General features: G+C 38.4%; 1 protein-coding gene across 1 annotated transcript in view; it reads right to left on the bottom strand.

The window, feature by feature from the left end:
- Positions 1-9,248: 9,248 nt before the first annotated feature.
- socs7 (suppressor of cytokine signaling 7) overlaps positions 9,249-15,238 on the bottom strand; it is a 39,796-nt gene continuing 33,806 nt past the window's right edge. Inside the window, exons 10-12 of the mRNA XM_041785893.1 lie at positions 12,616-12,751; positions 11,154-11,283; positions 9,249-9,379 (exon numbers count right to left, since the gene is read on the bottom strand). Coding sequence (XP_041641827.1) covers positions 11,163-11,283; positions 12,616-12,751 — 257 coding nt within the window. The 3' untranslated portion in view covers positions 9,249-9,379; positions 11,154-11,162. The remainder of the gene's footprint in view (positions 9,380-11,153; positions 11,284-12,615; positions 12,752-15,238) is intronic.

Raw genomic sequence — 15,238 nt, 5'->3', positions numbered from 1 at the left:
TTTTAAGTAAACGTAAAGCTGCAGTGACGACTCTTCGCCCTTAAATGACTTAGACTAAATAAAAACGTAGTTAAAAATAGACCAAACTCACCTGGGTCCTCTCATAAAGCATACGGCCACACCTCAGACACCTGGCTCAGACATGTATGGCATGTAAACTGTTGTTTATGGAGACTATTGTTACACAATCCTGGCTGCAGCAGAAGTATTGACCCTAAAAGACTCTCTGACCCACTACTGGGCTCTGAGTTGTGTAATAACAGCTAATCCATAAGGCCTGCTGGAGAGAGACTTTCAGCCTGAAAATAACAGGAAAATAAAGCGCCGTGAGGCTGTGAGGGAAAAATATGGAGATTTTTCTCACTGATGTCACACGATAATGCATTGCTCACTGAAAAACTACTTTAATTTTTTTATTCAGTGTTCCAGGTCAAAGGAAATAGTCAGAATTCAGGCTTTTTACAAAGTCTGAAATAAAAACCAGTAAGATTTCTGATATTGATCTCAGAATTCTGATATATTAACAGAATCTGAGATAATCTGAAGTCTGTTTATAAACTCTTTGCCACACATTTACATTCAAAATACAGATAATACTGACACCATAGTAGGACACATGTTTGGTAGACAACTCTAATGACTTTATTTGAGGCCTCAGGTAATTTTCTGCCTATGCTTGATGGCAGTGTTTCTCAACCCTGCAGATGTTTCTCAACCCTGCAGATGTTTGTCAACTCTATCAGATGTTTCTCAACCCTGCAGATGTTTCTCAACCCTGCAGATGTTTGTCAACTCTATCAGATGTTTTTAACTCTGTCAGATGTTTGTCAACTCTATCAGATGTTTTTAACTCTGTCAGATGTTTGTCAACTCTATCAGATGTTTTTAACTCTGTCAGATGTTTGTCAACTCTATCAGATGTTTGTCAACTCTATAAGATGTTTTTAACTCTGTCAGATGTTTTTAACTCTGTCAGATGTTTGTCAACTCTATCAGATGTTTGTCAACTCTATAAGATGTTTTTAACTCTATCAGATGTTTTTAACTCTATCAGATGTTTTTATCTCTATAAGATGTTTTTAACTCTGTCAGATGTTTTTAACTCTGTCAGATGTTTGTCAACTCTATAAGATGTTTTTAACTCTATCAGATGTTTTTAACTCTATCAGATGTTTTTATCTCTATAAGATGTTTTTAACTCTATCAGATGTTTGTCAACTCTATCAGATGTTTTTAACTCTATCAGATGTTTTTAACTCTATCAGATGTTTTTAACTCTATCAGATGTTTTTAACTCTGTCAGATGTTTTTAACTCTATCAGATGTTTTTAACTCTGTCAGATGTTTTTAACTCTATCAGATGTTTTTAACTCTGTCAGATGTTTTTAACTCTATCAGATGTTTTTAACTCTATAAGATGTTTTTAACTCTGTCAGATGTTTTTAACTCTATCAGATGTTTTTAACTCTATCAGATGTTTTTAACTCTATCAGATGTTTTTAACTCTATCAGATGTTTTTAACTCTGTCAGATGTTTTTAACTCTATCAGATGTTTTTAACTCTATCAGATGTTTTTAACTCTATCAGATGTTTTTAACTCTATCAGATGTTTTTAACTCTGTCAGATGTTTTTAACTCTATCAGATGTTTTTAACTCTATCAGATGTTTTTAACTCTATCAGATGTTTGTCAACTCTGTCAGATGTTTTTAACTCTGTTTTTAACTCTATCAGATGTTTTTAACTCTAAGATGTTTTAACTCTGTCAGATGTTTTTAACTCTATGATGTTTTTAACTCTATCAGATATTTTTAACTTATCAGATGTTTTTAACTATCAGATGTTTTTTTTCTATCAGATGTTTTTTTTAACTCTATGTTTTTTTTTAACTATCAGTTTGTCAACTCTGTCAGATGTTTGTCAATTTATTTTTTATTAATACAATGAAAAATACAAAATGTGAACCTGGGTCCTTCTGTCAGTTAAGACTTCAACAGAATCAGTGGAAATATACAGACAAAAAATTAAGGATGACAATTAAGTTCTGACTGACTGTTGACTGTGGAATGGATCAATGACTGATTTGACTAATGGATCAAATTTCCCCTTTTAAGGATTTCTGGGGGAATTATTGTTCCAAGTCAGACTTCGAAGAGTTGCAGGTTGAGTATCAGTGCCTTATAATAAAACAGCCTTTGGTGCTGGATAAATAAACGTACTGACTAGAACCATACTGAAGTTTAAAATGCTGGTGTTATGACATCTCTGACTCAGAGAAAGACAGGATTCTTTGACTGAGGTTTTCTTTTTTGTTTGGTGTTGACCAAAACAGCCCAAAGTAAAAAGGCCGCCATGATCCTGCAGGCCTTTGACCCCGTAAAGAAAATGTTCCTGTGGTAACTGTCAGCTGCATCTGTTGTCAACATCGTCTGAGCTGCCCCCCAGCTCTTTCAGTGTGCATGTAGGCTACACTGAGCTGTCCCTCTTTCTCACTGGATCGCTCCCTGTGACTCCTTTCACATCCACAATGCATGCAGCCTTTTCATATAGGCTTTTCCCAAAGAGTGCACTTGACCTTATTCACATGCATCGTCTCTGTTTCTCCCCCGGTGCACCCTCTCCCCGTGTCACTGCCAGGGCTTTTTGAAGTGCTTAGGAAACCAGAGTCCTGCTTTTAGCTGAAGCACTTTCTCCCTCTTCACCTCGAGTGTGCTGTAGTTTGCAGTGGAGGATGCAGATATGCTGTCTATCACCTTCTCCCCAGGCGCCTGTGTGGAGAGCCTGGGAGAGAAAGAGCTGCATAATTTAACTCCGATATCTCACTTAACGGGCTTCTTGAGCGAGCCGGAGCTTTTACTGAGGACTTTTCAGCCTTAAACATTTCAAAGTGAATATGTGAGGCTAGGAAATGACTTTAAACTTCCACCAAGAACTGATTAGGATCTCTACAGATTTAACTCACACAAACAGATGCTGCTGCATGAAAAGCCTCAACATCAAGAAGCACGCGGTGTGCTCAGTAGAGAAAATCAGCATTCAAAACACCACTCTGCAAAAACTGCAAGTATATACTCCTGATTTTTAGTCAAAATGTCTATTTTCAATTCAGCATGAGGTAAAAATGGGATTGGTTGTTTAACTAATGCCAAAGAGAACTAAGGCAGTTCCTCAATCAAAAGAGGGTCCACCACTAGCAAGGTGTACCTAATAAAGTGGCTGGGGAGTGTGCATCTTACCTTGAGCATGAAGGCCTCCAGCTCAGCCATTATAAGCCTGTGAGTTTGGGGGGGGGGTCACCAAAAAACAACTAATATTCTAAAAGGATTTCAAATGCTTTATTTAAATAAAAAATACATGCATACCATTAATCAAATGTAAAATAAAGTCATGGTTATTTGTTAAGATTTATGCTGAAATCAGTGATGTGTCATGATATGTCGCGCATAACATCTCTGCTGCAAATTAAGTTTAAAACTGGTATTTTGACTCAAATTTCAGGTCAAGGAAATATTGCATCTTCTGCGATTTGAAAATTGCAGCAGGCCATACTGTGATTTAATCTAATTTTTGATTAATTTCCCAGCCCTGTTCAAAACCCAACCGTCCTACCCTACTGCAGTGTTTGCAGCCCCCCCACTCATATCTAAGAAAATCTCAGCCCCAGGACCAGAGAGCACACATCAGTTTAACTGATCCCATCATGTTCCTGAAAAAGTCTGTGTATAAATTATCCATTATTATGATGGAATATTAGGACCACTGAAAAATAATTATGATGAAGAGGATCTGTTCATTTAAAAAAAAAAAAAAAATCTCCAGTTTAAAAAAGTCATTATTTCACAGGGAAAACAAGACATTTTTTACTACGAATACAATCATATATGTACAGTGCTTAACAAATGTATTAGACCACCCTAACCCTAACCACAGTCAGGTTTCTGCCACAGCTGCCCTAAATTAACAGCATTGGTAATAACCCAAATCATTTTTGACGTTTCTGCAATGGTTAATACACCAATATGTAGAAGCTCTTTAACCCAAATGATATTTTTAATGCTAAAATAGAATTATTATTGTTATCCATAAATTTTCAAATTAACTGATTTACAAAAAAACTGAAAAAAAAGTAAAGCACATTAATATTTCTGATTAATGTGTCAAATTATAGTTATTTACTGTCATTCCTGAAGAGAAAAATGAGTTTTAGTGGTTGAATGTTATGCTTGATTCATTTCTGACTTCTCAGAGAAGCCCAGTGAGCCGGCTCAAATTTGGGAGAATTCAGTTTGAAATTCCTCATTCCTGTTCAAAATGGTAAAACGTGGAGAGCTGACTGAAAATGAAAGAGTCCGCATTAAAGCACTTCATGATGCTGGATGGTCTCTGAGACAGATATGACAGGTGGTCTGATATATTTGTTAAGCACTGTACATGGTCCAAAACTTAAAAAAAGTTAGAGTACAAAAGTCAAAAATCAAACCCCTGTTTTTAGTTTGCTTTCTTGTAAATTTTTGCCTTCACAATGTTCTAAATTTATGATGTTAAAAACTTGAAATTGTTTTAGTTTCAATGTCAAAGTTTAAGACTTTATGAATTTTATCTTTTAAATATGTTAGTTTGTTTGTTTGTTTTAATTTTGAATTTTTGCATTTGCTTTCTTGTAAATAAACAAATTTATAATCTCAAAACTTTTTTTTTTTACGAAATCAATTTGCACTTTTTGGCTCAAAATGAACAGATGCTCTTATATTTTTGTTTCTATTCCAGTGGCCCTAATATGCTTAGTACATTTTAATAATAATAATAATAATAAAACATTTTGTAAGCACCTTTCTTTTGTATTTCTAATCGTGATTTATTTTCCTTTTAAAAGAATGAATGTAAATCTGCTTTTAACAAAGTCAGAGCAGACAGGGTCCTGCGCCCCCTTGTAATCTTTGTCGCCCCCCGAGGGTGCCTGGACCCCAGGTTGGGAACCACTGCCCTATTGTACAGGTACCTATGGTGTTGTATTGTACTGGTTCGTAGTGTACCATAAAGCAGCGGTTCTCAAATAGTGTGGCGAGGCAAGTCTAGGTGTGCCATGGGAATTTGTACAACCATCCGTTCTAACTTCAGCTGATTGCAGGTACTGAAAACACCCTGAGAGTGGGCCCTGTGGATCGGTAGCATTGGTGCTAGCATCCTGGCTAACAGTTGCCTCATTAAAAGCTGAAAAGCATGGCAAGCTATTATTATTGGGTGGAAATTAGTGTTCAAATCATTAATTCATGCAACTTTTAACCAAGTTGACAATTTTTTTTACCCATTTTTTCCACTTTTTTGACAACTTCAAGTGGTCAATCTGCTGCTTTGTAGCGTTTTTACCACTTCGTATTACTACTGTTGACCCATTTTTGTCACTTTTTTTGGAACTTTTGGCCACATTTTACCCATTTTGCTACCCTTTAGCCCATTTTTGCTATTGTTTGGACATTTTTTGCCCCTTAATAATCCCCTTTAAAAACCTTTAAACCACCTTTATTGCAACTTTAACTCATTTTGCCACTTTTCTGCCATTTGTAACCTATTTTGCCTCCTTTTGGACACTTTCAACCCATTTTTGCCACCTTTTTTGCCAATATTCCCTTAACTTTAGCTTTTGTTTGGTCACCTTTTTTGCCATTCTTACCACCTTATAAAAACGTTACCCTTTGAGGCCACATGCTATCCATTTTTTTCTGCATTTTTGTGACTTATGTTTTTGCCACTTTTAACTTGTTGTTTGGCCACTTTTTTTGCCAATTTCTGCCCATTTTTACTCTGTTTTGCCACTTGTTGCCCAATTTTGCCATTTTTTATCATCACTTTAACTCATTTTTGCCACCTTCCAGCCACCTGTTGCCAACTCCATGATTCCCCAGATGGCTGGGAATCAGAAACCCATTTATCCCCCTTAGGGGCCACCTTGACTGTAACATTATGTAAAAAGTGTATTTTGTATTGATATGAATATGCTGTGCCTTGAGATTTTGGCTTGACTTTAGGTGCGCCTTGGGAGAAAAAAGTTTGGAAACCCCTGCCATAAAGCACCCTGCTGTGTCGTTACTGATCATATTCTGTGGTACAGAATCCTCTCCAGCTGGACCGTATATTTCTCTGCTGTTTATGTCATATCTTATAATATGAATCATAAAATCCACAACATAAATATATGTTGTTGTTTTTTTGCTGCATGAATTTCAGTGACTTTTTGGCTAAAGCTGCCATTTTTGTTATTCACTGAAAAACAGGAAGCGTAAACCTGTTAAACCTGCTGGTCATCAAAAAAGTATCTAGGAACAAAGCTCCTCTCAGCTGCTGACGTTTAAAATTTACGCTTTTTTGTCTTTTGCTTTACTGAAATCTGCAGGATGTAAACAGTAATATAAAAAATAAAAGAATGCAACAGACAAAAGTTTATTTTCCTCTTTTTTACTGAAAACGCTGAGCAGTCGCCAGCTTCAAGGACTGAGACTGAGAAAGAGAATGAGCAAAATACACCTGGGCATTTCAACAAATAAAACACAGGTAGACGAGTCAGGGCAGATATGCACGCTGGGAGGCAGGGCATTGTGGGAAAAATGAGGGTTTTATCTCATACTTTAGTTTTTAAATGCCCAAAAGGAAAGAATCTTAGCTCATACTAGAAAAACAAAACTTTAGTCTTTCATAGCTGTTTCCTGTAAACTTTCCTTTTCGCTTCAGGAATCCTGAAAAACAAAATCTACGCTGGTGTGTTCGCCTCATTTCAGACAGAAATATCTCCTCACCTTTACTATGAGCCACACTGACCAGATAATTCCAGGTAAACATTTGATTCAAAGATACAAAAGCTAGAAATAAGGTCTGATTGATTTTTTTTCTTTGTAAGATTTCTTTTCGTGCCTTTATTCGACGGAGGAGGAGAGTGGATAGATTTGGAAAGAGTGAGTGGGGAGAGACGTGCGGTAAACGGCCGCACTGGTAGCGCCCCAGACCAGTGGTTCTCAAATGGTGTGGCAAGGCACGAGACAAGTCTAGGTGTGCTGTGGCCATCCGGCTGGATTCCATTTGCATTTGCAGCATTTGGCAAACTATTATTGAGTTGAAATTGGTGTTGAAATGATCATTATTCATGCTACTTTTAACCAAGTTAACCAATTTTTATACCCATTTTGCCACTAATTTTGTCAACTTAAACCATTTTTGCTGCTTTTTTGCAATTTTGCAACTTTTTAAAAATACTTTTGACCCATTTTTTGCTACTTTCTTTTTGGAACTTTTTGCCACATTTAACCCATTTTTGCTGCCAGTTTTTGCCTACTTTTGCTATTATTTGGACATTTTTTTTGCCAGTTTTTTCATCACTTTATACCACGTTTTAGCAAATTTAACCCTTTTTGCCACGTTTCTGCCACTTGTAACCTATTTTGTCACTTTTTTGACACTTTCAACCCATTTTTGCCACCTTCTTGCTAATTTTCACACACTTTGCCTTTGTTTGGCCACTTTTTTGCCTAATTTTGCCCATTTTTAAATCACCTTTAACCCATTTTTACCACTTTTTTTTTTTTTTCAACATTTAACCCTTTTGGCCACTTGTAACCCATTTTTGTCACCTTTTTGACACTTTCAACATGTTTTGCCACTTTGAACCAATTTTTTTGGCCCCTTATGCCTATTTTTGGCTTTGTCTTGCCACTTTTTACCCAATTTTGCCATGTTTTATCTTCATTTTAACCAACTTTTGCCACCTTTCAGCCACCTTTTGCCCACTTTTGCCACCCCCAGTTGTCTGGGCCCCAGAAACCTCTCCCCTTTATCCCCCCTTATGGGCCACCTTGACAGTTATATTATTTAAAAAGTCTATTTTGTATTGATAAAAATCTGGTGTGCCTTGAGATTTTGGCTTAACCTTAGGTGTGCCTTGGGCAAAAAAGTTTGAAAACCACCGGTCTAGCCCAGTCAGGAGAGTAAGGCTTATATGAGTGTAACTGAAACTTTTAGATGAGAAATAAGACAAATGAGCCTGCAAAAGTTGGAGTTTTCAGTGAGCTTGTGCCAAAATATGGAGCCATAAAAGATGACTATCATAGTGGATTGCAAGAAGCCAAAAAAATTCCCCTTTAATTATGAGGACTTTTCTCTCTTTGGTGTATTTTAATGTAAAGCTCCATCAGAAACTACGCTGCGAGTAACACCCTGTTAAGACTATGGAGGACTGACAGTCCTGTGCTGAAGTTTTAGCCATGTGGGGATTTAACACGTGGTCTGATGGGCCACAACTCTGGGGCTGGAGGTGAGGGGTCAAGGTCAAGCTCAACAGCATCTCTTCAACATGTCCTTATGATGGATTTAACTGAACTCTGGGGGTTGTTCAGAGACTTTTCAATAACCTTTTCTCTGAGTTGCTTGGAGTATTCTTTTGTCTATATGGTGTAATGGTAGCCAGGAATACTGATGAACCAGGGTCTGGACCTCTGTTGAATTAGGTCATTCAAATTAAAAGGGGTGAATATTTATGCAGTTATTTATTTTATATTACAGATTTTTAATCAGCTGAAAATACTTTGTAGAAATTTGTTTTCACTTTGACATTAAAGAGATTTTTTTGCAATTTTATTGTCAAAAAAGTAAAATTATATAGACCATGGTGGATTTATAAAATCGATAAAAGGGTAATTCATCTAAGGGGCTGAATTCTTTGTATAGGGACTGTATATTTCCAGCACTATAACCTCAAAAATGCAGATTTTTTATTTGAGTTGTACGACTTTGTAAACTCAAAAACACATAAACATGTCTGGCTCCTTTGTCCTCCGTTCTTTCTCGTAGTGCTTTAACACTCCCTGTAGGATATGTCTGATTTATATTAGCTCTATGTCGGCTCTGATCAGATTACTTTGTATAATATAACCCTCCACCATGGTGTCCTGTCTCCGTTAAACCCTGACTCTCTAAAAGCTCGCTCTTATGCCCCGCCTCTGTGTGCACATCTGCCCCGACAGACCCTTCAAATCCAAAAAAACTTCATTTTGACAGGATGGAAGGAAAAACAAGGAAACGGCAGCAAACAACAGTTGTACAAATTGACCAGTGCATTGTGTTTTAAAAGTCCAGTTCATCAGGATCAGGATAAAGGAGTTCATAAATCACTCTCTCTCTGTTTCTGAACAAACGAGAGACCATCTCTGCTGTCCTTCTGAAGACCACCAACAGTTCATCCACTGTCTACCTGCAAACACTCGTCCCTCTTTCTCTTTAGTCCATGCGGAGAGAGAGGCGGGTCCATCCAAGTTCTTCTGGACAATGCAGATATTCACGGACTCCGATTGGACGATGCTGCAGACCAGAATGGATCAGTCCTCCACACAGAAACCTGCAGAGATACCAGGGTCAAGGAAAGTTAGGAAAAACCAGGAGTTTCTGTCAGCTTGAACTCCAATTTAAAAAAAGCTGGGGCGGTGTGTTAAAAGGAAAATATAAACAGAATTTAAATATGAAAAAAGCTGGAGGAGCATTTCCTATCCAATGAAGTTAACTGTAGACAGGCCAGGAACATGACTGGGTATAAAGGAAACATTTTAGAGAGGCAGAGTCTCTCAGGAAAAAAGATGGGCAGAGGTTCACCAATCTGGGAAAACCTAGGTTTAAGAACTGTGGAACAATTTCAGAAAAATGTTCCTCAACATAAAATAGTGAAGACTTTGAGTCCGCCACCATCTACAGTCCATAACACCACCAAAGATTCAGAGAATCTGGAGAAATCTCTGTGGAAGGAACAAGGCTAAAGGGGCCCTCAGGGGCCTTCAGGGGCCACTGCATTAAAAACAGGCATAAAAATGAAAGCTGTAACATGGCAAGGAAGAAGCCAGATGTGAACAGGATCCAGAAACACCGTGGTCCGTCTTCTCTGGACCAAAGCTCATTTAACATGGACTGAGGAAACATGGAAAACTGTTCTGTGGTCAGAGGAAACCACAGACGCCGTGTCCTGTGGACTAAAGAGGAGAGGGAGCATCCAGCCTGTTCTCCTGGCTCAGGTCTAAAGCCTGCATCTCTGATGGTATGGGGCTGCATTAGTGCCTATGGCGTGGGCAGCTCTAACATCTGGAAAGGAACTACCAATGCTGGAAAGTAGAGAGAGCTTTTAGAGCAGGGGTGTCAAACTCAAGGCCTGGGGGCCGAATCCGGCCCATGATGCAGTTACACCCGGCCCACCTGATCCTGTCATATTTTATTATAACTGGCCCACTGGTTCGAGGTCTGCAGATTTCCTCCAGTTTAAAATTCTAAACTTAACCAAGATGATCTAAAATATCCTTGTTAGATCATTAGAGAAAGTGAAAGTTAAAATAATTAGATAAAAAGTCAGGAATCTGGTAAAATATATTTATGTTTTCATTTCATATTCTTAATTTTGTGTCTCAAAGTTATTTTTTGTTTTTGGGTTTTTATTTTATATGTTGACATTTTCAATTCACAATTTTGACTTTTTATCTTATTTTTTGACCTTTTAGATCCTCAATTTGAAAATTTTCAGTAATATTTTTAAATTTTAAACTCATGATTATGATTTTTTTTTCTCATGTTTTGATGTTTTTAGCTCCTTACTTTGACTTTTATCTCATAATTTGACCTCTTAGATCCTCAATTTTAAATTATAAGTCATATTTTGACCTTTAAAACCTAAAATTTAAATGTTTTTCTCACTCTTTGACATTTTAAACGGATGATTTTGAATTTATCTCATATTTTGACAGTTAAGAATCATGGTTTTAACTTTCTATCCCATAAATTAATTTTTATGCCTGTTTTTAAAAAACATTATTTTGACTTTAAATGCCATGTTTTGAACCCTTTGAGCTAATAATTTTAAAAAATTTTCTCGGATTTTGAGCCTATAAACATATCATTTTGACCTTTTCAATCTCAAAATCCTTCATCATCATCAGTGTTAAAGTTTTTCCCCTATAATTAATTTCTGGTGAAACTGGGGTTGACAGTTTTTAGGTCAGATTTGGACCCCTCTCGGCCCTCAGGTCGGACCCAAATTCAGAATTCAGCCCCTGCTGTGATTGAGTTTGACATCCCTGTTTTAGAGCAACATATGATAGTGATCAAACAACACAATCTAGAACCACATGACTTACAGATCTCTGCTACGTCTGTGACTCCGCCTCCTGATCTGCTCCCATCACCCTCCTGATGGTTTTGATTGACAGGTACATCTCCTCCTCGGGGTCGTAGTAATAAAACTTACTCAGGTACGATATTAGTGGTCTGGAAAAAGAGGTGGAAAAAACATTGGAAAGTCAATACAAAGATTCATTTCAAGCTTTATTTAAGGCCCATTTCCACCGCTGAGAAGTTTCACCTTCACTATAAATGCCACAGAGGCCTAAAAGAGGGTGAGGAGGTCCCCAATCATACTGTCTATGGAGGTGAAGCAGGATCAGAGAGCACAGTACTGGGGCTAGGCTGGGCTCCCGCTCCGCTGTGCTCTCTGGTTTGGAGGAGGCAAAGCTCCGCCTGCTGGTGGACTCTGAGGGAGGATGGAGGGGGGGGTCAGTTGCCTTGGTGTCCAAATGTTTGAAAAATCAGTGCGAGTGCCCTGTCTGATGCCCCTCGGTGTGGATAAAGATGGTAAAGTGCCCTTTTTGGTGTCCTGTGAGTGGAATCAATTAAACAAAGTGCACACTAAAGCAGTGGAGAACGGTCAGGGGACTAAAGTATAATCCGTTTTTCTGTCAAAAATAATAAACGAAAAATGGCGCCCTTTTTCCTTTTTTCATTTTCAACCAAAAACAAACAAAAAAAAAACGTTTTTTCATTCTGAACAAAAAACGAGAAAGGAAAAAAAAAACAAGATCATATAAGGGCCCAATATTGGTTTTTAGATTTTCCCTTTTTCATTTTGCTGTTTTAAGTCTGGAAACAAAGAAACAGAAGCACATGACCATGAGGTAATTGGACTCCCTACCAAAATAAAATCCAAACTTATAAACTAGTAATAAAAAACATTTTTTCATTTTTGGTTGGAAACGAAAAAAGGAAAAAGGGCGCCTATTTTTTGTTTTTTCATTTATTGGTATCGATAGAAAAATGATTATACTTTAGTACTTTAGTACTTTAGTACTATACTTTTGACCATTCCCAACTGGTTGAGTCCCAGGACCCTCCATCAACTCCCCAAGTTGACAAAACAATGAAACAGGACAAAACATCACATCTGTAAACCTACTGAAAAGGGCTTTGCGACCCACTTCTGGGTCCTTACCCACCAGTTGAGAAACACTGCACTAAAGAACCTGGACACAATTTGACCAAGTGCCTCCTTTAGAGCCTTCAAAGTGGAATAGATTTGATCAAGCGTCCTCTGAGTGGACAAAGTTTGACAAATTTGGCACTGACCCTTTATACCAGTCTTGTCCCTCAAACATGCTGTTACTGGTTATGTGTTTGTTGATGCCAATGTGGAATTTTTTATCCGTTTCCAACAAATCCTGCTGCTACGTGATTGGTTCATACAGCTGGGTGTATAAATACACTACAAACAGAAACCAGAAAAACTAAAAAATCACGCCCCCTGCATATAGGTGGGCGTAAGAGTACCTGGGCAGTGGAAGCTCCTGGATGTGGTCGATGCGGACGATTTGTCGGATGCAGAAGCGACAGAGATGCTGTAGGGACTTCACGTTGCTGAAGCGAGAGACGGGATAGAGCAGCTGGACTGGGGTGGGAGGAAGCCCTGAAATATAAAAACAAACATAAGAAGGAGTGCTTTCAGACCATTTCCTGACGTTTTCATTATCATCAACAAATGTCAGACACCAAACCATCAGTCTGATGATCCGTTTATAAGACTGGCTGTTTTCATCTGTGTGACTCAGCATCATTTATTTAAAATGTTAGAGTGAAAGATTACTGTAGATGCTCTGCAGACAGCTGCTCTCTATGGTAGTTTCATCATAGACAACAACATGATAGGGACTATTTTCAGTGGTGGATTAATCTACATTTGGGGCTCTGATGAGGTATTTAGGACAGACGTGGGATAAACTGCTGCTCATCACTCATTATATGTCAAACTCTGTATTTTTGTAGACTTTCATGGTGGCAGCAGTAAGGAGTCTCCTCTACTGTACAGTTCAGTCAGAGAGTATTCAGATCCCTTCACCTTCCACTAACTCTGTAGATGTAGCTCAGGCTCCTCCATGTCTCTGATCTTTGCTGAGATGTTTCTACACCAGTGGTTCTCAGATGGTGTGGCAAGGCCCACTAGTGAGCCTTGAGACACGTCTAGGTGTGCTCTGGGAATCAGGCTGGATTCCATTTGCATTTGCAGCATTTGGCAAATTATTATTGTGTTGAAATTGGCTTTGAAATGATCATTATTCATGCTACTTTTAACCAAGTTAACCAATTTTTCTACCCATTTTGCCACTAATTTTGTCAACTTAAACCATTTTTGCAACTTTTTTGCAATTTTGCAACTTGTTAAAAATACTTTTGACCTATTTTTGCTACTTTTTTGGAACTTTTTGCCACATTTAACCCATTTTATCTACCTTTTTGACAGTTTTTGCCTACTTTTGCTATTATTTGGACATTTTTTGCCAATGTTTTCATCACTTTTTACCATGTTTTAGCAACTTTAACCGTTTTTGCCACGTTTCTGCCACTTATAGCCTATTTTGTCACCTTTTTGACACTTTCAACCCATTTTTGCCACGTTCTTGCTCATTTTCATTCACTTTGCCTTTGTTTGGCCACTTTTTTGCCTAATTTTGCCCATTTTTTAAAAAAACCTTTAAACCACCTTATTACAACATTTAACCCTTTTGGCCACCTGTAACCCATTTTTGTCACCTCTTTAACACTTTCAACATGTTTTGCCACTATTAAACCATTTTTGGCTCTTTATGCCAGTTGTTAGCCATTTTTGATTTTGTCTTGCCACTTTTTACCCAATTTCGCCATGTTTTATCATCGCTTACCAATTTTTGCCACCTTTCAGGCAATTTTTACCCACTTTTACCACCCCCAGTTGTCTGGGCCCCAGAATCCTCTCCCCTTTATCCCCCTTAAGGGCCACCTTGACTGTTATATTATTCAAAATGTTCATTTGGTATTGATATGTGTGCCTTGAGATTTTGGCTTAACCTTAGGTGTGCCTTGGGCGAAAAAAATTGAAAACCACTGATCTACACCTTCACTGGAGCCCATCTGTGCTACATTAACGTGATTGGACATGATTCAAAGGCCACACCTCTCTTTAGAAGGCCTCACAGCTGACAATGATTACAGAGCAGAAACCAAGCCATGAGGTCAAAGGAGCTTCAGAGCTCAGAGACAGGATTGTTGACAGGCACAGAACTGGGGAAGGCTACAGGAACATTTCTGCTGCTCTGAAGGTTCCAAAGAGAACAGTGGCCTACAGAATTCTCACATGAAGAAGTCTGGACCAACCAGGACTCTTCTAGAGCTGGTCACCATCAGGGGAGGAGGACCTTAGTGAGAGAGGAGACTGAGAACATGATGGTTACTCTGACTGAGCTCCAGAGATCCTGGAGGAGATGGGACAAAGATCTAGAACCATCACTGCAGCCTCCACTGGTCTGGGCTTTATGGAGGAGAGATGAAGATTCTCCTCAGAGAGAAACACATGAAAGCCAAAGAAAGCCCCTGAAGAACTCTGAGACTGTGAGAGACCAGATTCTCTGGTCTGATGAAACCAAGACTGAACTGTTTGGCCTCACTTCTAAATGTTATGTCTGCAAGCATCACTCATCACCTGCCCAATATCATCCCAACAGTGAAGCATGGTGGGGGTAGCATCATGCTGTGGGGGTGTTTCTCAGCAGCAGGGACTGGGAGACTGGAATATTCCAAATGAAAACCTCCTCCAAAGCTCTGAGGACCTCAGACTGGGCCAACAGTTCACCTAAGACCATAGCCAGGACTACACAGGAGTGAAGGGGGGCTGCAGCTCCACATAGTGGTCAACAGTAGCAGCCACTGCTCTTTTTGCCCTCCTGCCCTCTGCACCAGTCACATGATTTAAAGCTATCAAACGTCATTGGTAATATTTTAGGTAATGTAAATACTCAACTAAAACACTGTATATATTACATTTTGTAGCTATACAGTCTTGGTTTTAGTTCAGTATTCCACAGTATGGACCCAGAATCTTAAAAACAGAGACTTTATGATCTCCAGAGACTATTCTAGTGAA

Source organism: Cheilinus undulatus, linkage group 4 (assembly GCF_018320785.1).
Source record: "Cheilinus undulatus linkage group 4, ASM1832078v1, whole genome shotgun sequence".
NCBI lineage: Eukaryota > Metazoa > Chordata > Actinopteri > Labriformes > Labridae > Cheilinus > Cheilinus undulatus.
This window is presented reverse-complemented; position numbering and strand designations above follow the sequence as displayed.